Source organism: Lepisma saccharinum, chromosome 18, assembly GCF_977018435.1.
Source record: "Lepisma saccharinum chromosome 18, izLepSacc3.1, whole genome shotgun sequence".
NCBI lineage: Eukaryota > Metazoa > Arthropoda > Insecta > Zygentoma > Lepismatidae > Lepisma > Lepisma saccharinum.
Genome location: NC_139246.1, coordinates 25,657,997 through 25,683,095, shown reverse-complemented (window position 1 = coordinate 25,683,095; position 25,099 = coordinate 25,657,997). Strand labels below are relative to the sequence as shown.

The following is a 25,099-nucleotide window of genomic DNA, read 5'->3' as shown; positions in this document are numbered from 1 at the left end:
TCCATGTTACAAGTTTGAATATATTTAATTATGAAGTTCCAATCTTGAGATGTTAATTTCTGTTTATGTCATTAATATTAGGACATAACAATAACTTATAATAGTTATTGTAAAATAAAAAAAATATTATTGTCATTATTATTTGTACTAATTAAGTTTTATCTATGGTCTGACCCTCTCTACAAATATTTCTGGCAACGCCCGTGCTGGTAAGGGATGAGCGCCCTCCCCTCCCCCCGAAATAAAATTCTGGCTACAGGCCTGCCTTTATTTATGCCAATACTGTTACCAATGGTTGAAAACTGAAGCAAAAGCTGTTCAAAATATTGACTAATATTAGTGTGTAAGTGTTTCTTTGCTATAAAAATATTCAGGAATTATCAGAAAATTAAAAACCTGTTACGTAATAACAAAATCCAGTTTCTCACATTAAACTGGTGCAAAATATATATGAGTCCTGCACCGTGGCCATGCGGTCTAAGGTATTATGCTTTGGGCTCTGGCAATGGGATGCACACAGGTTTGAGTCTCCTGGGGGAAGCATAACAACTTCTCTACATAGATTTCGGCCTGTGTATGGCACCAGCAGCCACTCACCATCATGAGGAAATTGGGGAGCTCTGAATGAGTAGGGTAGCCAGTCATGGAAAACTACAACAACTGGGGTTCGTCGTGCTGACCACATGCCACCCTGTAAACACTCACCCACCTTGGGTGAGTGAGTGAGTAAGATCAGGTGGGACTGAAGACAGCAGGTAGGCACAGGCCCTCAATGCGATGTTGCACCACAGGTTATTTTATTATTATTTTATTTATTATTTAATTCATTTGCAACTTCAGATTTTGCATAGTGTGCAGAATGTTCACACTGCACAAAAGTGCTGAGCATCATTTTTGCAGACTCAAGATGCTGGAAATTATCAGTAAATTCCGATACATCACTGGTATCTAGTGATACCGATAGTCTGGCATCGATATTGGCTCAAGAAAACTTAAGTGAGCAGGCCAGGCAGAACGCAAAGGTAAAGACATTTTTTTTAGAGAATCCTTGTCGGGAAACCTGATGGTGAAAGGCCTGTAGGAATGCCAACACAACGAGAGCCATATTAAGATGGACCTGAAAGAAACTGGTAAGAGTGGTGAAAAGTATTGATGATTGCCTAAATAGGAACAGATAGCAAATGATGTGGCAATGAACCTTCAAGTTTAGGAATGCCTGAGAGTTAGTTTACCATATACAGTAAAACCTTGTTAATCCAGACTAATGGGAGGATAAGTTGACCGGTTTAACAAAAGTCCGGATTAACTGAAATAATCTAAAAGAACAGTAGAAAGTGCATTAAAACTCAGATTATAGCAACAAAACATGTTTATTATGGTGTATTTAAAGGGCATAGGCCTAAATACACTGTACAGTACAGTACAAAGTCTGCGGGGAAACAGAATTTCATCAGTGGTTGACTGCCTTTTCTTTGGGAAGTTCTCTTGTTGACTTCTAGCCACATTTAAAACCTTGCATTCAGTTTTTTTTCTTTGCATTTTGCCTTTTGCCTGTTCGGATTAAACAAAGTCTGGCTTATCGGGGTCCAGATTAACGAGATTTTACTGTAATTGTAATAACTGATGGTGCAACAGCCCTTCAGGGCCAGGGTCTACCTACCAACTGCAGGCATCACTGCCACACGTCTCAGAATAGGTGGACAATCATCCAACTAGTCACAGGGTGACGTGCTGTCAGCATGAGGATCCTCCAGTCGTTGTCGCAGGTTTCCAAGACCGGGTTTACGCTACTAGTTCTAGCTCCCCAATTTCCTCATAATGGTGGGTGGCCACTGAACCCATACACTGGCCAAAATCTCTGGAGAAAAGTTGCTATGCTTCCCCCCAGGAGACTTGAACCAGCGTGTGTCCCATAGCCAAGTCCAAAGCCATAGATCTTGGACTGCACGGCCATTGTGCAAGACCAGTTTACCATATAGGTAGATTAAATTTTCATTGAAATTTTAACTGATTAATTCCAAGATTTAGCACTCAATTCTTGTTTCTCTGTCTTCATTGAAGGATTCTCTAAACACACACACAGTAATAACATATATTCCTTTACATAAATTCCTGAAAAGGACTGATCTTCACAGTCACGTCATGGTTCCATCTTTAAAGACTAACCTTGTTCCATAGGTTCCGAGAGGTGCCCACTGTCCACGGATGGATTGGTGGTCACGATCACAGTCTGAGGTTCAACCACTGGAGGTTCTGGCTGGGCTGAAAGAACAAAAGCAGAACATGGTAGGGAGGGGTTGGGATCAACATAATTATGCTTCTGTCTTAGATAAAATCATATTTGTTACTTGTTATGCCTGTCCAATGGGTTGCGTATATGAGATCAATATAAACAATGCTTTGCGTTTCCAAGACCAAGGGACATTTCTCTCTGGTCTATTTCAATGACTGTTGCCTAGGAGGGGATTCCAGTTGGAAAATTGTTAGTGCTCTTGCATTTGGTGCCTGCAGTCCTCGGTTCGATCACACTGTGAGTCCAAGGGTTTTAGATAAGGGGATCTTCCCCGCATTCATTGAAGGGTGCAAAAATTGCCTGATGTGCCGACACACCCAAAACAATTTTAATCACACTGGGAGTCCGGTAAGCATGTAGTCAGGGGGAGGGCTCAGAGGGCTGAAGCCCTCCCGTAATTCTACAAATATTTAATTTAAATAGTGCATAGTGGTAATTAATGTTACTTCCATACTGAGAACTACCCTACAATTTTTCATCTGCTGATACAGGATGAGTTGCCCTCAAAATAAAATTCTGGCTACAGGCCTGGAGTCCCGAAATTTTGATATGACTATATATTTATTATAAGGTAATATACCTCATATGTTTTACATGAATTGTGCACTTTACAAATTATGAGGTAATATAGAGCTCAATACTGGGATACTGTCACATGATCAGTGTTTCAAAGGCAGCAGAACCCATTATACAGGGTGGCCACAAAGTGGGAGTACCCCTGGGTTCTTGTCGGAAAGTATGTGTAAGTGTTGTGGATTTGCAATCGTTCAACCATGATGAAACACATGAAATTTGATTTTAAAGTGCACGTTAATGAACGCTTTGATGCTGATAGGACGTGATGCCAGAATATCCTCGCAAAACATCTGCCAGAACATGGCGCAGAATTCAGCTGTGTGACGATCATGATGGTCTCCATAACAAGTGAACTATCAGGTACATGATCACATCGCTATAATAACAACAACCACTGTAGTATTGGAAAAAAAGAGTGGTATGCCCACTTTGTGACCACCCTGTAGTAGAACTGACAGAGAATTCCACACAGGTAAACAGTGGAAGTGAACAATTAGGGGAAACTAGTTGCTATAACAACTGTATGTATGCCATTAGCCCCTGGGTTCGAGTCCTGGTCAATACTAATTTTTAAAACTTAAATTTCTACACAGTATCTCTCTTGTGCTTACCAAATATCTAAAGGTAATTAGGTGAACCCATTTAGTAGCGTCAATGTTAAAAGCATATACAGGAAATTCTGCTATACTGTTCTCCATAAATTAAAGAATTTCATAACTTTTGTGACCATGAGGTTAATTATCTGAGAAGTCTTTCACATAAACAAAAATTATGAGTTGTATGAGTAACTAATGCAATAGTAGTAGTGAAAAAATATTGTATAATTAAAGGGATACGAGAAAAGGCATAGGAAGTCAGAGGTAATACAAATTCATATAAAAGAACCATACTAATATTCATAGTTTAGACAAAAAGAGATCTACAAAACTATTTTTAATGGGTCTATGCAAGTAAGCAAAGAAATTCTTTACGTAAATTAAGTCACAGTTTTTGAAGAACGATTAATTAAAAGTCAATAAATGTCAACAATATTAGTAATAGGTTTACTTCCATAGTACTTTCAAAGAAATATACATATTACATACATGAAGTTTTGTGCTTGTACATTGCACAATTGGATAGTTTTCGGAAACACGTACGTAATACTTAAACTGCATATACCACATCCATCATGAATACATTTAAATATATCAATGCTTATTACAGGGCTCCTCTGTAGTAAAATGTTAGTGCTTCTGCCTTGGTGCAAGTGGTCCTAGGTTCGATCCTAGTATGAGCTCTCAAAATTTAGGCATTGGCCCAACATCGTGCAAACAACTGGATATCGTGGCAATGAGGATGAATTGATGGATGAGTGATGAGACGAACATGATACATCCATGCCTTAACCAGGGTTAAAACATGGGATGTTCAGCTTTATACTGTGCTTACCACTCCATCACAGAGGCTGGCACACGCCAGTTAACAAAACAATTTAATAGAATTTAGGTGCAAGTTGCATAGAGCCATTGTGTAAAATGATCACTATTTTAACAAACATGCAAAATGCATTCCATACCACGTGCATTTGTAACATGCTGCTGCTCTCAGACAAGACAGTGCAAACAAATAAATGCATATCTAGCTTCATATAGACTGTTATAGACAATTATAACAGAATTTTTTCCATACCTTGTTAGCAGGATGATGAAAACATGTCTTTATAAGGTTGCTATTTTCTGGATGTTACTATTATTTAGTTTTAAAAACAAAATTTTAACACGTGTTAATTTGTTAGTTTATAGCATATTGACATTGCCCAATTTTTTTTCTTCATATTTTGCATATGTTTTCATATATTACCATATTTTTCATATTTTAACCATACATTATATTCATAAATTAAGAGCTAAAGTCAGTGTGTGTGTGTGTGTATAAAAGGGGATTCAGAAGTGGTGGTACAAATTGAAAAGGTGAAAAGCACACATTAGAAGAAAAACATATATGGGTCTGCAAATTAACATGTTAGAGAATGTTAAAACGGCTGCGAGAATACACAATCCCACCAGTTGCGAAGTACGGTCTGTGATCGCTACGAGAGAGAGAGATTAATATTTTCCCACATTGTGCCTAGTGACGAAGCATGGATTTCTTACATCAATGTCGAGTCCAAACAACAATGAATGCAGTGACATTGACATTCATCAAAGGCGAAAAAGTTCAAGCAAACTCAGTCTGCACGAAAAATCATGGCAACTGTTGTCTGTGACCAATAAGGTGTACTTTTGGTGGATTTCATGGAGCCAGGGAAAACATATTGTATTGTGAAACACTATCAGAACTAAGGCATGCCATACAAAACTGACAGCATGGAAAGCTGAGCTAAGGAATTGCGCTTATCTATGACAACACCAGACCACATGCTGCTGAACTCAGTCTTCAGACGATTCAGAAGTTTGGATGGGAACTTTTTGATCAGCCCCATATAGTCCAAACCTTGCACCTAGAAACTATCACATCTTCCTGCACCTCCAAAAGTATCTTGTGTCTCTATGATTTGAAGAAACTGAGGTATTAAAATGGCAGTGTCGGATTGGCTGACTACCAGGCGGTGAACTTCTATGCAGACAGTATAAAAAAGTCTGTTCCACGATACCAAAAGTGCTTGGAAAATGTAATTATATTATGACTTTGACAATACCGCAATCTGAAGGTGGATCTTTTCCATGCCAAGTTCTATATATATATATGATGTTGCATTGTGATAATGGACATTGTTTAAAAAGTATGTCTTCTCTTGATCAACGTCATTACTGTATCATTGCCATGAAAAAAAAATGTGTTACTTTTCCATATTATGAACGAAGTTTTATTTTGTTGTCTCGAGTCTGAAAAATTGTAGGTTTTAATACACTGAAATAAAGTATTTACTTATGTGTGAAACGACACTATCTATTAATTTCGGTGGTCACTACCACAATGCTTCAGATTTCATTACCCTTAATTAAACTTTGATTAACTAGTTTTATAAGTAAGTTTGTATTAAGTCCACTTTATGGTCAAGTAGGCTAATGGGGACTTCACTTACAGTTTAAAATGGGATCCGAACCAGTGCGGAATGCGCCTCCACCAGGGATCAAATCAGTGACTCCTTGATGGATTGATTGATTGATTGATTTAGTTTATTTTACTTCGCGTTTTGTGCCTCTTGGCTAATTTGCAAAGATGGGGATGAGTGATGAAATGATGAAATTGATGAATGGACATTCACAAACAACCAAGCCCGACCGGGATTCAAACCCGGGACCCTTGGTGTCGCAGCGCGATGTGCTAACCACTCGGCCACAGGGTCGGGCAGTGACTCCTTGATTACTACAGTATTGAGAAGGTCAAGTCTCATTATAAGACAGTATCTTGTTCAAGTATATTAATTTGCTATAGCATTATTCATTCCCTGAAACATGAATTCTAGGTTGCAAATTAAAAATTTTTATCAGTATCAGAAAATTTTGTATTAGCACTTATCTGTTCTGTTTACTATTCCAGCTGCAAGTAAACATTTGACAAAAGTTATAACTCACAGTCATTTACAAGTTATATAATTCTCATTATATAGAAATTATGGGTGCATGGTGCATCTATTAAGACAAAAGTGTGTCCAGATGAAAAGTGGTGCAAGTAGCTGAAAGACAGAAATATGAAAAAATTGGTAGAATTTTTTTAAAAAAACAATAACATTTTAACCAAACTCATCTTACCATTCATACACGGTTGCTCAGCCTCATTTGTGTTACCCTCAGAGCGGTTGACAATTTGCTTATCAATATGGTTCATTTCTGGTTCATCCCCAACATGATTGACCTCTGGTTCATCTCCTACTCCTTCATCGGGTGATAGTGTTTTTCCAGACTATAATGAAGAAAATAAAACTGATAATCAAGACTGGAAGGTACTCATGTGGTAGGTACTCAAGACTGTGTGGTACTCATCCATCAATGGAAACTCAAAATTGGATGAAATAAACTAAGTTATTACAAAATACTACACTAAATCCTATCTTGAAAATGGCTTTCATTCCTTCAGTGATAATTCGTTCCAGTTTCATGGTACAAACATATCGTAATGTGAGAAGCAGAGGGGCGTAACTCCAATTTATGAAATTTACAGCTGAGGAAATCTTAGAAATGTGTCTGATTCTTAAAGAGAGTCAGTAAATTCTCGTTAGATGGCTACACCTTAGTGCTAAGGATTAGAAGTGGAGATATGTGGGACTCTACCTTACTGCTAAGGAGTTATGTTCCTTTGGTTCTCACACAATGATATATGCAACCTTAATTAGATAGTCACTGAACATGATTAATAATGCCATTGTGTGAATTGGATGTGTATATGACCTGTCACAGTGATACCATACCTGCTTATAATTAAGTAGAATATTGTAAACACACTGTATTGCATTGTGTTGATTACTTTTTTTTTTTTTTTTAGAAAGCTAGGGATGGGACAGATTAACAGGTATTCTATTCATATCAACTATTTAGGCATATTGGTGTATCAGTCTATGGGTGTGATATATCTATAAGTAGCAAGGGCACCCGTAAATATTTTTTTCAGGGGGGTAGAGTCACAGAAATTTTATTATTGCTATTATTACTGCTATTATTGTTGGTATTACTACTACAACAACAACAACTACTACTACTTATATACATTTGTAATTTCCATATACAGTTTGCATAACTGTATACCAACAAAAAGCTGTATTTTATAGTTGGATAATCAAAACCAATAAGTTGCTGACCAAGGCAGTTTATTAAGATAAAAACACTTAACACGTAACGTTTCGACCCTGTATCAGGGTCTTCCTCAGACGAAGAACTAAACTAAAATGATGAAATATACTATACACAGAAAGATTACATACACATAGCAGGGTCACAAGCCACACAACAACAAATCAAGTTGACAGTCCTTATCTTGGAAGATTTCTCCAAAGGAATTAAACATATCACCTCCTGACAGTTGTTGACTAATGGGTCTACTACACTGACAGGTGATTGGCAGGTCAAGATTAGCAAGAGTCTAGAACCACCTGCATACCACTCCCCCTCCCCTCCTGCCTTTTTGGTTATGGATGAATACCTCCTCCTCTGGTCTTCTTCTTTTCTCTTCTTTCTTCCTTCTTCATACTTCTTTTTTCCTCATTCCTTTTCTTCATCCTTTCAACTTTCTCTAACACACTCTTCCATTCCTTGTTTATCTTGAGTCCTCCATTCCAATTCATGATGTCTTCTCCTTTCTTTTCTATTTCTTTGGCCTCCTTCCATTTTCTCACTAGTTCTCTCTTCTCTTTTCCTATTCGCCTAGCCGAATCCCATTCAACTTCATGTCCTGTTTCTCTGAAGATAAGTAAGAAGGGATTGGATTGTCGCACCAGAAGATGGACGAGGTTAGTACAGAAACTTGAAAAAGAAATGATATGGAACGAAATAAGAAAGAGGAAGAAGGAAATCAGAACAATAAAGGAGAAACTGGCAGGAATGGAAGAAACCATAGAAGATGGACTCACCATTTTTACTAGAGAATTCACATTCCATGAAATGAGAATCTGGCAAGAAAACTTTAGAGAGAAGGTGAAACTGAAGATGAAGAAGAAAGGAGAAAGACTGGGATGGAAAGAGGAAAGAAGGGAAGAGGAAGAAGGTGAAGAGGGCAGGAGAAGAGTGGTTATAATCGGAGAGGTTCAAATATCAGAAGAAGAGGAAGCTTTTTTGAAATTAGGCCGAGGTTTCAAAGTGATGGAGAGAAATGTGAACTATGAAGAGATTGTATATGATATTGAGGAAGCGGTGCTACATATTGAAGAAGAGGCAGAAAGGGATAAGATTAGAAGAAGAACAGCAGCCATTTTGAAGAAAGAAATGGACAAACAGAGAAGATTAGATAATTTGAGCCAGAAGGAAAGGGAGGGTATGAAAAGAATCAAGACAAGGAACGATGTGGTGGTAGAACAGGCAGATAAGGGAGGGGCCACAGTCGTGATGGAAAAAGAATGGTACGAGAAGAAGTTTGAAGACCTGAAAGGGGACACGTATGAGGAGATTTGTGGAATGGAAGAGGAACGCAATATTAGAGAAAAGATCATAAAAGATTGTGGAAGGAGGGGGTTTAAAAAGCTCACGAAGGAGGCAGGAAGACTGCCCTGTTTAAAAGGCTTTCCCAAAATACATAAAGAAGAGATAAAGTTGAGACCAGTGATGAATAGCAGGGACAATATTTTGGAACCATTGGAGAAGAAGTTAAAAAAGGTAATTGAAGTGTTAGTGAGAGAACAAGAAAGCAGAGCCGTGAAAAACAGTGAGCAGGTGGTGGACCTTATAAAAGGTCTGAAGGAGTCTGGGGATAAAATCACAATGTTTAGCTTAGACGTGAGAAGCATGTTCCCGAGCATCAAAAGGGGACACGTAGTGGATATAGTGAGGAAGAAAGTGGGGAAAAGCATTATAGGAGAATGGGATAGTGAGAGAGTGGTACAAGCGCTGGAAACCATTTGGGACAATGGCTACAGCAGAGTGGGGAGTAAAATCATCAAGATTAGTGAAGGTCTGAATATAGGCTCTTGCTTGAGCCCTGTGCTGGCTGAATTAGTTATGAATGAATGGGAGAAGGAAGTGATAGTGAAAGGAGGAGATAAGTTAAGTCTGTTTTGTAGATATGTGGATGATTGTTTTGGGATATGGAAGGGAACAAAAAGGCAGCTGAGTAAGCTTGTTAAAGATGTAGAAGATGAGAAAGCAGGGATATTCCTTGAGCTCGAAACGGAACAGGAAGGAACATTAAATTTCTTGGATATTGAGATGAAAAAGAAGAGAGGAATGGGGATTGTGGCTACATGGTATCAAAAGAAGTGTTCGGCAGGAGTGTTCTGCCACAAAAGAAGTGATGTGGGTGATGGAACTAAACGTAATTTTATAAGGAATATGGAAGACCGAATAAAGAAGATATGCACAGAGAAAGGGGAAGAAGAAACCAAGATTAATAGCCTGTGGGAACAACTAGAAGAGAATGGCTATGAAAAGAAAGACAGACACAACATCAACAGAAGAAGGAAAGAGATAAAAGAGAGAGGACTGGAAGAGAAGGAAGAAAAAGAAAAAGAGAGATGGTTTGGTATAAGAAGTATGGGCGATGCCACAGAGAAGATATGCAAAGTGCTGAGGAAAGTGGGTATAAGAACTTACAGGAAGGGAGGATGCACTATTTTAAGTATAGCCAGCAAGAAGAAGGAAGAAAGGAGAGAGGAAGAAGAGGAAGGGGTTATCTAGGAGGTGAAGTGCAGAGGATGTGAAAGTGTATATATGGGGGATACGAAGAAGACTTAAAGACAGGTTAAAGCAACACATGGATGATGTGAGATTGAAGAGAGACAGGAATGCCATATTCAAACACACTAGAGAAACAGGACATGAAGTTGAATGGGATTCGGCTAGGCGAATAGGAAAAGAGAAGAGAGAACTAGTGAGAAAATGGAAGGAGGCCAAAGAAATAGAAAAGAAAGGAGAAGACATCATGAATTGGAATGGAGGACTCAAGATAAACAAGGAATGGAAGAGTGTGTTAGAGAAAGTTGAAAGGATGAAGAAAAGGAATGAGGAAAAAAGAAGTATGAAGAAGGAAGAAAGAAGAGAAAAGAAGAAGACCAGAGGAGGAGGTATTCATCCATAACCAAAAAGGCAGGAGGGGAGGGGGAGTGGTATGCAGGTGGTTCTAGACTCTTGCTAATCTTGACCTGCCAATCACCTGTCAGTGTAGTAGACCCATTAGTCAACAACTGTCAGGAGGTGATATGTTTAATTCCTTTGGAGAAATCTTCCAAGATAAGGACTGTCAACTTGATTTGTTGTTGTGTGGCTTGTGACCCTGCTATGTGTATGTAATCTTTCTGTGTATAGTATATTTCATCATTTTAGTTTAGTTCTTCGTCTGAGGAAGACCCTGATACAGGGTCGAAACGTTAGGTGTTAAGTGTTTTTATCTTAATAAACTGCCTTGGTCAGCAACTTATTGGTTTTAATATGGAAACAAGGCTTAATTATATTACAATTGGATAATCAGTGTAAAATAGACTGTAAGCTTAAATGTAATCCTTCTTCAAATAATAATACTAATACTAATAATAATAATAATAATAATGATGATGATGATGATAATAATAATAGTTGCTGTAAGTCACAGAAAACAGCATTTTTTGTTATAAAATATCGCTACAATTTCACCATTTGAATTACATTCTTTCTTTCCAGAAATCTCGGGTGGGTCAAGTGCCCCCCTGGCCCCTTCCTGCAGGCGCCCTTGATAAGTAGTCTGAAATTTAGTGCAAATTCTTCCATGTTGTTATTTTTATGAGCATAAATTATGGTTGGAATCATTCTGATGAATCAGCGCAGGTCGATACCAATCGTATTAATATTGGAAAATATCAGTTAAAATTGAATCACTGCTATTTTAAGGAGTATGGGAATTCACAACATCCTCTAAAACATGCACAACACTTTTGCAGTGTAAATATCCAGGAAATTATACAAAATTCATAACTTTCATTATTTTTGCAACAACCTTGTGGGGAGAAATGAATTATGTGATTAAATGATTGTTTCATCTGAAATTATGAATATTTTAAAGCAAAACTGGGAGATTGTTACGATATAGTTCAAAGGAAAAATTTTAGATTTATAAATATTCCAAACTAATTTCAATTTTACAATTTTTAAATATCAATATGTGACCAAAATATAAACACATGAATCATGTCCTAATTTTGTACAGTGAATGTTTAAATATACAGTTCTATTTTCAAAGATGAAACCCTATTGCAGTCACCTGGCTACATATAGGAATTAAAAAGGTTAATTAACCAATCTGTACATCTTCTATTGATTTCAGCAAAACTTTCATATTGATCAATCCCTAGTTGAAACACTGAGTAAATGGGAACATTCTAGCCATTATAAGTACAATATGCATTAAGTGTTTATGAAAAAAAAAGTTGATAACGTTCAGTAAAGAAACATGCTCTGTAAACATTATTTACCTCTTTAGATTCTTTGATTTCTTCCTTGACGTCACACTCAATCGGAAGGGAGCCATTCATTAGCTTAGTTTTGGGAACATTAGAATCCTCTTCTACATTCTCATTCTCTAGGGAATCTGGACAGCCAAGGTCCTCTCCTTCCAAGTCTGGGTTTATGTCCGAACCAATGCTAAGGTTATCTTCAAACACCTGCAAAGCAATAAACTTAAATTTTCACGCACAACATGTACCAATGTGAACAGCACATACACATTTCTTTAAAGATAAAGCATAACACACAGTGACTTGCCCAGGTTGTTGAAATGGGGGAGTTGTGCATACTTTTTCTTAGCAGTCAGTCCTCTTTTTCCTATCTTTCCTCCTTTGATGGCCCAAAATGGGGGAGGAGTTATGACCCCCACCAACCAATCCCCTTGGACATGCCAACATAGGACATTAATCGTATTTCAATAAATAAACAGAATTATACTGGTGTCTTTCTTTCTTTCTGTTTTGGTTTTTACATCACCTTTTCTACGTCTTGGGTTTATCTAAATGAGGATGAATTATGAATGGATGCTGGACAAGCACAATGATACATCTCTGCATTAACCAAGGTTTGAACCTGGAACCTCTGTGGCTTTGTAGAATGATACACTGACCATTTCACAACAGAGGCGGGTGAGATGTTACTGATGCTGAATCAGTGGTATTGGAAAATGTTGGTTCAAATTTAATCACTAATCAGTACTTTTCCAGAGATCAAATATCACGTGGTGTCGGCAAAAATGATCAGAACACATTTGTAAGGCCTAATTAGCCTCTAAATTATGCCCAATTTTATTAAATTTTGCATGAACATTATCTGGCAAAGGTGGATTTTTAGAATGATATTAAGGACATTATAAACTTATGCAGATAACTACACTCTGTAAAAAAAAATAGCATCACTTCATTATTTTTGGTCGTCAGCATTTCACTCTTGAATTATCAGTTGTTTTATTGATTTAATTCCACTTGTCGATTTGTTTTCCTAACAATTAAGTTTTTTGCACATCATAGCCCACAGGTTTTCTATAGGATTCATGTCTGGAGAGTTGGGCGGCCACCAAAGTCTTTCAATATTCATATCATGAAACCAGTTATTCACCACCTGAGCACGGTGACAGTTTGCATTATCGTCTTGAAAAATAAAGTAGTCCAAATTCTGTCCAGAAAAATTATCTCCTGCAGTTTGTAGAACTTTCCGATTCAGGATTTCCAGATATTGATCAGCCTTAATGGTCCATGTGCAAAATGCATCCTGCCAATCCCTTTTGCAGAGAAACATGCCCAAATCATAACACTGCCACAAAACTTTTGAGTTTCTAAAATACAAGATTTTGCAAGTTCTTCTCCCTTCCACATCCACAGTTTAACTGAGCTGTCATTCCCCAGCAATTTAAATCATTTTTCATCAGAAAATATCACATGTTCCCAATCCGTATCATTCCATGCGCCATAACATGTGACAAACTCATATCTAGATTTTGCATGTGCATCAGTTAGTCTGGGTTTTTTACGTGGGACGTGTTTAGAAACACCCTGTTTCTTTAGTCGGGATACTACAGTAGCATGAGTAAGATTAACTCCCACCTTATTTTGTAGTTTATGTGCAATTTGGCGTGAACTCAGTCCTCTGTTCTTCAGTGCCATGTCCTTTATCATACGATCCAGTCGAGGTGATGTATTTTTCTTTCTGCCACAGTGACTTCTCAGTGATGATTTTCCATGTTCTTGTTGCTTTTGCAGGCAGCGGCTAATTGTGGATTGATGCATTTGAAGTTGTCGACCAATTTCTCTCTGAGAATGACCATCCATATGCAAAGCAAGAACCATTCCTTGCTTACGTGGTGAAATGTCACACTTTCTGCCCATTTTTTCGAGAAAACACGCTCAAATACACTACACACCACCAGAACACTTCACAAATATGATAACGTATCCAAACTGTCAATAATGAACATGTAGTTGCAACATAAAACACATCACAAGTTGCACTACTAACAATCGTTTTACAGATTCTTGACAATTGATTACAAAGCCTTGCAGCAGTAACTGATTGCAACACCCTCTAGCGGACACTCCAAACACTAAATCAACAAAAGAATAACCCTACCCTATGCAGTGATACCAGACCAATACTTCAATCAATTGATTTCAAGTTGTGCAGGAAAGATGCATGCATGCGAAACTCCAAATTCTCAACATCCGTAATAAGAATACAGTGATGCTAATTTTTTTTTTACAGAGTGTATTTTGTGTTGGAGCAGACGGTTGGCTTAGTCGTGGAGTACTGGTATGGAATTCCAAAGACCCATAGTTTATACAATCGAGAATTTTTGCAAAAATAAGTTGTTATTCGAAATGTCTCAGAAAACCAGATTGCACATTGGTATCTTTCTTTGATTCTGAGATAATGGATTTTGTCGTGTTAATATTTCCAGACTCTTTCAATTTGCCAAACTTTAGATCTGTAGTTTGAATGTTTTTTTGACAATATCGGAACACACAAAAAATTGATTGTAGGCATTTGATTAATTCACTGTTATACAGTATGTAACATTCTTATTCGTACACATGGATTTTCAAAGAAAATGCTTTAATATCTGAAAGGAAATACACTCTTTTGAAATTGTTTCTTTAAAATTCAATAACTGCTATCATTAGGAACATAAAATCTTACCCAAATACTGTATAACCAATGACAATAATAAATTAAATGAAACTGAAAGAGAAACATGCCATTTTTTGTACAACTTTTCTATTCGTACACTTAATAATATAAAAGAAAAAAGTATATTCAGAGCAAATTGACTGACAGTTCTAATACTTTGATGCCTATCTTTTGGCTTTAATTACTGCTTGACACCTGTTCTTCATAGAATTAACCAGTTTCCGACATGTTTCAGAGCTTATTTTATTCCACTCGGCTTGCACAACAGTTTTCAACTCTTGTTTGGACTTGACACCTGCTTTATGGACTCGCCTCTTCAAAATTGCCCATAAATGCTCAATGGGATTTAAGTCTGGACTTTGAGATGGTGTTTGTAGTAGTTTGGGCACATTTCATATTAGCCAATTCATGTTAACTCGCGCCTTATGCTTACTGTCATTGTCTTGTTGGAATCTGTAGATAGGCGGCATGTCCATTTTTTGGGCACCCTGCTTTACATTGTTCTTCAATATGTCCAAATAGACATATGCATCCATGATACCATCAATAAACTGGATGGTACCAACACCTTTGGACGACATACAGCCCCAAATCATTAATGAACCACCACCGTGTTTAACTGTTGGAACTGTGTTAATGTGATCATTGTCTTTATTTGATTTTCTCCAGACCCTATTTATCCCATCTGACCCGTATATATTAATCTTGGACTCATCTGACCATATGGCACTATCCCAAAATTCCTGGTCCTTGTGGATGTGATCTTTCGCGAATGGAAGTCTATTCCTGTGATTCACCTTATTTACATACGGCCTCTTTCGTGGTATTCTGCCATGATATCCATGCTTCCACAAGGCACGTCGGACATTTTGATCGGACATCATCTTGCCAGCAACATTTTCTACTAACGGTCGTAACTGAGGAACACTTAGTCGGGGGTTTTCTCGCACTCTTTTTAAAATAAAGCGTTTATTCAACCGTCTCTCTTTTGGTTTTCTCGGCACATTCTGTGTTGAACCTTCCTCTCTAAATTTGTTTTCTATGTATTGAACTGTGGAGCGTGATTTATTGACTGTTTGTCCAATTTTAATTAACGAATAACCTCTAAGGGCCAAATTTATAATAACATCCTTCAGATCGGAACTAAGTTCCTTCACCTTGCCCATTTCGAACACGCTAATAGATAGACGATAGGCCTAACAATACCTACGCCAGCATTCCGCTTGACGGGGAGCGCACCTGCATATTCAAACTTGTTACAAAGTTGCAAACTGCACGAAATCGCCCGAATAGCGGTGGCACTGTATGCGAGGAAGATTGAAACTCTTGTCTGTACGAATAACAATGTTCCATGAAACAGTGTGTTTTTCTCTTTTCACACAAATTATATGCTCTGTTTATACACTTTGAACATACATTTTTATTGACATTTGTTGGTGAAACCTTCATTAACATTAATTTCCAGGTACATATAAAAATCATTATATCTACTAGTAGATATGACATTTTTCCTCGGAAATTCTATGTGTACGAATAACAATGTTACATACTGTAGATAGGCAGACTAATTGATTTATGGGTAACAGTTCCGTATATCGGAGACACATTTCTTCATTTTTACAGAAGAAACTACTTACGGAAATGAGTTTCTCTAAGGTTTCTAACGTTCGTCAAGGTATTTTCTTTCATCATGGAATCTATTTGACTGGGAAATCATGTATTTTGCAAGAGAAATAACTCACCGACGCACAATAGCCATTGCTTTAATTTGCTTCCCCTATGTGAACCGGATGCTCCATACATTTGATGACGTAACCCCCTGTCAGTGTTTCCAATCCCCCTTTTTTTAACTATGCTTGCCTAACCTAACCAAACCTAACCTAACCTTATCGGGAATGGTTTGTGGGACTATCCATGAATGGTTCGTGGTGCTATCAGTCAGCTACCCGTGCATAATGTGCACGATAATAGGTATTTTTAGGTGAAGAAGGTTGGAAACACTGCATACCCACAACCATAGTCAACCTGTGCCTGCCATATTGTGTGTTAGGGAAGCAAAAAAAGGAACAACAACAACTACTCTCTATGTGAAAAATTGTGTTTGTTTTTGTGTAAAAAGCATAATGGCACCTTGAACAATGTTCAGCAATACACAATTGGTAAGTACGAACCATGAGAAACACAAAATATCCGATTTCAATGTGCTCCGATATACGGAACTGGTAATTATTTATGTAACTTAAATAGGATTTCATAGATCAATTTTAGGAAGTTCCAAATCTTCACATCTACTAATTTCCAATATATCAAAAGGCCACTTTCATTTGATTGGTGCCTTTCGTGACCAGATAGATGGGGTGATCAAGTTTGATTTGTTATATAGCATCACTTTTCTGCCACTTTTGGCAGACGAATGATGAAATGATGATTGATGAAGGGACACTCACAAAACACACCCATGCCTAACTGGGATTCGAATCCAGGACCTTTGGCATTATACTCTTAGTTCACACTGATGGACAAAACTTTTTATCAACGTTGGTGATTAGTATACTAAAAAATGGCTGGTGACTGATGTCTTAAACCACTTACATCATTGCAGAGGGAGTTATCTGGGGCTAGTGGTGGCATTTCTCCATTTGTGCTTTCCGAAGACAGCTTGGCAATGTTTGCCGCCATGACCTCCTTATCCCTCTGCCTGACAATCGCCTCCACGGCCAACCATTCGGACATTGTCGTTTCGTAGGACTGCCTTGTTTGTATATCCAGATCCTCCCTGTCCTCTTTGGTGCTGCCGAACTTGTAATGGCCAAGGAGATAAGGCCACACCTGTAATAATGAAATCATGCTTTAACTATTTTTTTCCAATACAGTGTGAGATAAACCATTACATGACACTGGACACTTCCAAGACAAACTACATTTTACCACTTTTTTTCCTTACAGTGTCCGCATTAGTTACGACCAGCAATGTAAATGTGCATTTGCTAACTGGATGAGTCGAGTCCATTCACAAAATAGGGAGATAGCTGCAAGTGCAATGCAGATGTGTTTATCTGAAAATAGTCTGACTCTCTCAATTCCATTCAATTCAATTCAATTACCCTTTACTGAAGGGCGAGGTTCAGCCTGCAGATATTCTGCCACCTAACTCCAATGGATACTTATACTATGTACTAAATACAAATTACTTTCCTGTAGTTTACGGTTATTACAAGCATAAGAAAATAGTTTTTCGTTGTGACGTTTCAGGAGAGCACACACTCCCTTCAAATTCACAACGAAAAACTGTTTTCTTATGCTTGTAATAACCGTAAACTACAGGAAAATAATTATACAATGCAAACAATGCATACATACAAGAAAAACTAAATACAAATAACAAACAAACAAACAAATAAAAAAGAAAGAAGACACAAAAAGGAACAAATACAAAAGTGAGAACAAAGGTTCACTTACAAAAAAAGGGGGAATACACAAAGGATATACAAATTAATAGACATAATTTTGCTTGGTGTAAGACTAATACAAATTAAGATTATATGAAAATATATAAAAAAATTTAATACAGGAGAAAGGGCAAAATATAGTCGAGGGTTGGCAACATGTAAGGGGGAAATAAAGAAGCAAAATGAGAATAATTGTTTTTAGAAAGTTGGTTCAGAAATGAGATCTACTATTCATGAGTGCTGGAATGCAGATATTGCTCATTCAACAATAGATTTTTGAGGGATTGTTACAGTTGTAAAAACTATCACAAACATAAAAAGTGAGTGATGATTTGTCCTCTTAAGATAGGTGCAACGTCTGCAGTCGAATGGTAGTTTGCACGTCAGGAAGTAAAATGAATTGTTATCTTCTTCACTCAATGATAAGAACAAAGAACAGTGAAGTTTCCTGAAAATTTGACCTGGCTTGCTGCAGCAATTCTTATTTATTGTATATACCTGTTTTACCCAAAACACCAATGCAGACATGCAAGTTAAACAAAAACACGAATTTGACAACTTCAAATTTTCATGCCATTTCAATAGTTTTTATAAAATCTCCTCTTTCACCGAAAATTGGACCTGGGTTCCTCTTCATCAGTATAGAGTAATGGTCCAGTCAGTAAGGCATCTGATTGCAATGCAGCAAGTATCTCAGAAGGGAATCTTGTCCCACCATAAAGTGTTTGTGGGGTTCACCCTGCCTCTCATCAACCTGAGGTTAACCCTGGAGATTAAAGGCAGCTAGAGTGTGGTGCTGATCTCATCAGCATGTTGCAATGTGCAGAAGAATCCTTTAACTTTATTACCTTATCACTATCAGCAACAATTTCACAATGATATATACAGTAAAACCTCATTAATCCAGATCCCGATAAGCCGGACTTTGCTTAATCTGGACAGGCAAAAAAAAGCAGAATGCAAGGTTTTAAATGTGGCTAGAAGTCAACAGAGAACTTCCTAAAGAAAAGGCAGTCAACCACTGATAAAACTCTGTTTCCCGCAGACCTTGTACTGTACTGTATAGTGTATTTAGGCCTACGCCCTTTCAATACACCATAATAAACATGTTTTGTTGCTATAATCTGAGTTTTAATGCACTTTCTACTGTTCTTTTAGGTTATTTCAGTTAATCTGGACTTTTGTTAAACCGGTCAACTTATCCTCTTCCATTAGTCTGGATTAACAAGGTTTTACTGTATCTAGTTCAGATGCAAACTGATATTCCTACCTCCTTTCTGATGTTGTGAGCAAGACCACCGTAATACGTGAGTCGAAACACCTCATCTTGTACTGTGACTTTGCCATCTTCACACATTTGTCTCCACAGTTCTTCTGTCACACCACTGCTGGCATCTGCAACAATAGTTATTACAATTAAATAATGGAAATATCCCACAAAACAGTAAGATATTTAAAGCATTGTCTTAATAAAAAGGAGGGAAAGGATAACATAAAGCCAGATGCATTATCATTTACCATATTGGACGGCATGTTTGAAATGTTGTCGTTATATATTCCGTATGTTTCTAACAAATCCTGTTCTATGTTGGTTATTTTGCATTGCTCTTCTACTGATGAAATGAATGATAGGATGAACACAATGATACATGTCTTGACCATGGTTTGAACCCAGTACTCGATTGATCAATTGATTGATTAATTTTAATTGGTTTTTTTCCACTTTTGGCTAATCATGAATATGAGGATGAAAAGACATCAGATGAAATAAGTGCAAGGATAATAACAAACATACATGAATAGGACACAACTTAAGGTCCACCGGGAATTAAACCAACTGTGAGTATTGGCGTCAGTACCTCATTAGTCTGCAAAATGTAGTCTAGTGTGTACTGCATAAGATAGGATATTTGGGTGTCTTCACAAAGGGCCACCCTTTACACACCTCAACCTTAGGACCTCTGACTTTGTAGCACATGAAGCTAAATTCACTGAATACAAAACAGGCATTAAACTAAAAAATAGTCATTTACAGGAACCTTCAAAATGCATTAGCAAGCTTTAAACAATGCGAAACAAATTTAAAGCATTAATGACTATCTCAAGTAACCACAACTGTTGGACCAATTGCAGATTTTATGTGGAAAAGGTTGGGTTTACGTTGGTTGGTAAATTCAAGTTGGTCTTACGTTGGGCCAACGGTTGTTGCCAATGCTTGCCAACCATGGAAAAGTGAGTCAAAATCAGTTTTAAAAACTACTTTCCCCTGTTAAGACAACTTTCAAGAGTATGCTGTAAATTCTAGAATGCAAAATATGTGGCACGTAACGGTGTTTTTTTTTTTGTTTTTTTTAATATTTCAGTCACAGCACATGCTGGAAATATAATATTTTATTAATGAAAGTAGAAGCTATTTTTAACTTGTAGTCACTCACGACTCCTTTGTCAGCAGCCTCTGTGCTGGGAATTGCTTATTGCTTGTCTGTTTAGCTGTAGCAGAAAAAGAATATTCTTACAAGTATTCTTGTGAAGGTGGTTCAAGATACATACAGGTAAAGTAAACAATGTTATGTGTGGAATAAATTCCATGAAAGGTGGAAAACTATATAAACTCTAGAAAGTATTTTGTGCTATCACTTGAAGGTACCTTGAAATTATTATTATTATTATTATTATTATTATTATTTTAAAAAGAAATAATTTGTGCTAGATTTTATATTTGACCTCACAATAAATTGTATGTATCAGAACACAAACGTATTTATACTTTAGTGGAACCTTGTCCAACGGTCTGTTCTTACATTTGGCCAACTACTTTCAGTACGGTTTGCCTAACATTGGGCCAACCACTTTTGGCTACTTGGGGTTTGGGGTTTGGCTTCAATTTCAATGAAAAATTTCAATTTCAATTTCAATAAATGATACGTAAAAAGGACTATAAACGATGAATAGGCAAAAAATCCACACCCTATTTACATGGTATGTTCATGGGTTCATGTAAATAATATCAGGCAACATTCCTACTTGTTCTCGCTTCAGGGACAATTTGATTACACCACTATCTTAAGCAACTTACCTACAGGTTCCACTGCAGACACAATGGTCTGGTTCACAAGGCCTGATAAGTGAGTCCTCACGGTGCTTAGATGTCTGCAGTAGGCCAACCACCCATAGAATGCTCTGGATATGATTTGTCGTTTCATTGTGTCACACAGGAGTTGAATAGACTCCCTGGAAAATAGTATCAAATTAAAGACGTCAATTTCATGTTATCAGTACAAGTGCAGTGCTTTTTTTCTGATGGTATGTAATGGTACGCCATACTGGCATCTTTTTATAGGTAATAATTTCACAGTATCAGATCACTGTACGAGGGTCATTCCTTAAATAGTGGACACTATTTTTTCCTGGCATGTTTATTGTACGTTAGGTAGTATCTTCATACAGTCCTTCAGTGTAGTTCCTCTGCTTCTCAATAATTGTGTCCCAACGTCTCAAAAGATTTGCAGTGCCAGTTAGGGTACCACTGACCACTGTTGTCCAGTCTGGGAAAGCAGTACTGCTGAAAAAACTCTTTGGGGGGGGGGGATGTTCTCCACGCAGGGGCTCTTTCAACTTGGGGAATAAATCTAAGTCTGGTTGACTCGTGCCTGGACTGTATGGTGGGTGAGTCAATTCTTCCTACTCATAATTGCTCAGTAAATCGGTCACAACCTTCCCCAGTTGCAGGCATGAAAAATGAGTGATCTATCCAGAAGCAAGCCAGTTCAGTATTTGTGCATTTCTAAGTAATTTTCAGATCCCGGCATGATAATATCCTGGTGGCAGAAAGCTTCTCATGGAGCTTTTTTCCGAAGCGAGCCTCAGCAACTGGCGGGTCGCAGGTAGCAGATAGCAAATATCCACCAAATATGGTGGTTAGCTGCGAATAAGGCACAGCCAAATAAGCAGTCCCGGACTGAGGCGGCATTACTAACAGGGTCTGGGGAGGATGATCTCTGGCAGGACCATCCTCATAAAAACTCAGAAAAGCCCAATGACAGCACTGTGACATGGAGAGGAAGTGCCGCCAACAAATAAGCACTGCCCCTCCTTGCAGGGAGCGGAGGGATCACCAAAGGCTAAGGGAAGGATACCCTGACAAAAAAAAACTACTAACTACTTGGAATGTAAGAAGTCTACATAAAGCTGGTGCACTGAAAAATCTTACAAATTAACTTCATAAATATAGAGTACATATTGCAGCCCTCCAAGAAATGAGATGGAAGGGAAGTGACATCTTTGAAAATGATGACTACGTTATCTTCTACAGTGGCAGCATGGAAGCAAATGTCTTTGGAACTGGTTTTGCGGTGCAAAAAAAGCTAAAGCACCTTGTTATCAACTTTGAAGCAGTAGATGAACATATGTGCTGTCTGAGGATGAAGGGAAAATTCTTTAACACCTCATTTATTTGTGTGCATGCACCCACGGAAGAGAAGGAAGAAAATGTTAAGGATGCATTTTAAGCCAAGATGGAAGCTACATATCAAAGAGCCCCTAATCATGAATAATCATATGGAAGAAGTGATAGAACACTATTGAATAGACCCGCAAATAGAAATGACATAGAATGTAAGCAATATTCTGGTCCCCAACAGTTTATTAATGAACCCACAGTAGGAGAAATTAACCAAATAATCAGAAATTTAAGGAATAATAGAGATCCTTGTGAGGACAATGTCACTGCAGAGATGATAAAGAAAGGAGGCATGAAAATGTGGAAGTCGATCTATAAACTTGTAAGCATGATTTGGAAGAAAGAAGAAATGGCTGAGGAATGATGCATAGGACTAATATGCCCCATTCATAAAAAAAGCAAGTAAACTGAACTGTAAAAACTACAGGGGAATAGCGTTACTATCAGTAATATACAAAATATTTACCAATATTCTGGCTGGGAGATTGAAGGTATACATTATAGGAGAATATCAATGTGGGTGTAGGCAAGGACACTCCACCACACATCAAATCTTCACTCTTAGACAAATTTTGGAGAAAGCATTTCAATATAATGTAACAGTGCACCAATTGTACAAGAGAAGCAAGCCTTTGATAGCATAAATAGATCCCAAATATATGAGATTATGGAAGAATTTGGAATACCAGACAAATTAGTAACTCTAACTAAAATGACACATACTAAGACAATTAATACAGTTAAAATTCAAAATAAACTCTCAGACACGTTTGAAACTGTAACTGGAGTTTGAGAAGGAGATGTCCTTTCAACAGCACTCTTCATAGTAAGTCTCGAAAAGGTCATACAAAATGTAAAAATCCGACCCACAGGAATATTTTTCAATAGAATGAATCAGTGCCTTGCCTATGCAGATGAAAAGGTCTGTTGAGGAGGTTATGTTGGCAATTGAAGAAGCAGCTAATGAAGTTAGATTAGAAGTGAATGTAATGAAAACAAAATACATGAGACTGACAAGTAACCCTACTCACGTCAGAGAAGTAAAGATTGGTGACCAAAATTATGAAGACACAACAAAATAACATAGAACTTGATATCGAAGATAAAATTTTATCAGGCAAGAAATGTCTGGATATATTTCGGAAGCGACGACTATTGAGGGCTTTAAAACTCAGAGTATATAAGACACTGATCCGACCAACAATACTGTATGGAAGTGAAACCTGGGTACTCACTTAGAGATCGTCATTAACGCTGATGACTTGGGAAAGGAAAATACTATGAAAAATATCAGGACCAAAATATGATGGTGAAGAATGGAGAGTACTTTATAATCATGAATTGAAGGAATTATATAAATCTCCTGATATTATAGCTGAAATCAAGGCAAGGAGATTGAGCTGGGCAGGGCATCTTATTAGACTGAATGATGACAGAGGAGTAAAGAAAGTATTCACCGTAAAACTTGAAGAAAGATGAAGAAGAGGGTGACCCAGGATACGAGGATGGATGATGTGGAGAGAGACATCAGAACAATGGGAGATAAGAAGATGGAGACAAAAGGTGCAAGATAGGCAAGAATGGACTGGCATTGTTGAGAAGGCTAAGGCTATACTACAAGTGCTGTAATGTCAAAGGAAGAAGAAGAGGAGGCATGATAATATGCTGCTGTTACTCTAGTTCCATATGAGAGACTATCTGTCATGATGATTCCATGGTGATCATAGGCAGAGATCATCATTTGCTTCACCTTTGCTTGTGTTTGTCGAAATATTTTGTTTGTCATGATGATGGACTTCTCCACTCGTTTGACTGAGACTTCAACTCTGGTTCAAAGTCTATGGTGCACTGTCCACTAACCACAATCTTCTGCCACATAAACTTTCAATTTTGATGCACTATTTTTGGTCTTCAATTGCCACAGCACCAGAGGTGCTTGCATATGCTGTTGCTAACACTCATCACTTCCAACTGTCGTACACTAGGGAACCAACAAGGAGACGTGCTGTTTCCACAAGCCTTCAACTGCAACTGGTGTAACCTTTATTCTGATTGCATCATCCACTCTGTAGAGTTGGCACTTTGTGCATTATTTATGAAATGACCCTCGTACTTTGAGAAATTCTTATAATGAACACAATAACAAACCAACTTGTGAGTACCAGAACCTTTGTTCCCAGAAAAAAAGTGCTGCTTATTTGTATGTAATGAACTTAACACAGTCACATCAAAGTCTATAATGCAAGGCAATAAAGTTTGCTGCTCTAAATTAAATCTTCACATCATAGATCAGACAGATTAATCACTACCTGTCATTCAAAGCATGTTCATATATAAGACAATAGGCAGTGATTTTAGATTTTGATATTCATATTGAATACATTCTCCTGCCATTTTGTCACTATTATCACTATACTATTTGAACTATTTTACTTTATAATTCACTATTTCATTTCAATACAAAACTTGCACGGTTAATATTATCTGTAATTTTTAGGTCGCAGACATTTATTGAAAACTGCTTTTCAATTTATAGTGGTCATTACATCATTCTGCA

General features: G+C 37.5%; 1 protein-coding gene across 2 annotated transcripts in view; it reads right to left on the bottom strand.

The window, feature by feature from the left end:
- LOC146002485 (small G protein signaling modulator 1-like) overlaps positions 1-25,099 on the bottom strand; it is a 408,832-nt gene that overhangs the window by 39,309 nt on the left and 344,424 nt on the right. For both annotated transcript variants that reach the window (XM_083140359.1, XM_083140360.1), the window contains 6 exons: positions 21,160-21,314; positions 19,354-19,478; positions 17,227-17,463; positions 11,940-12,128; positions 6,607-6,757; positions 2,167-2,262 (listed from right to left, as the gene is read on the bottom strand). In XM_083140359.1, coding sequence (XP_082996485.1) covers positions 2,167-2,262; positions 6,607-6,757; positions 11,940-12,128; positions 17,227-17,463; positions 19,354-19,478; positions 21,160-21,314 — 953 coding nt within the window. The remainder of the gene's footprint in view (positions 1-2,166; positions 2,263-6,606; positions 6,758-11,939; positions 12,129-17,226; positions 17,464-19,353; positions 19,479-21,159; positions 21,315-25,099) is intronic.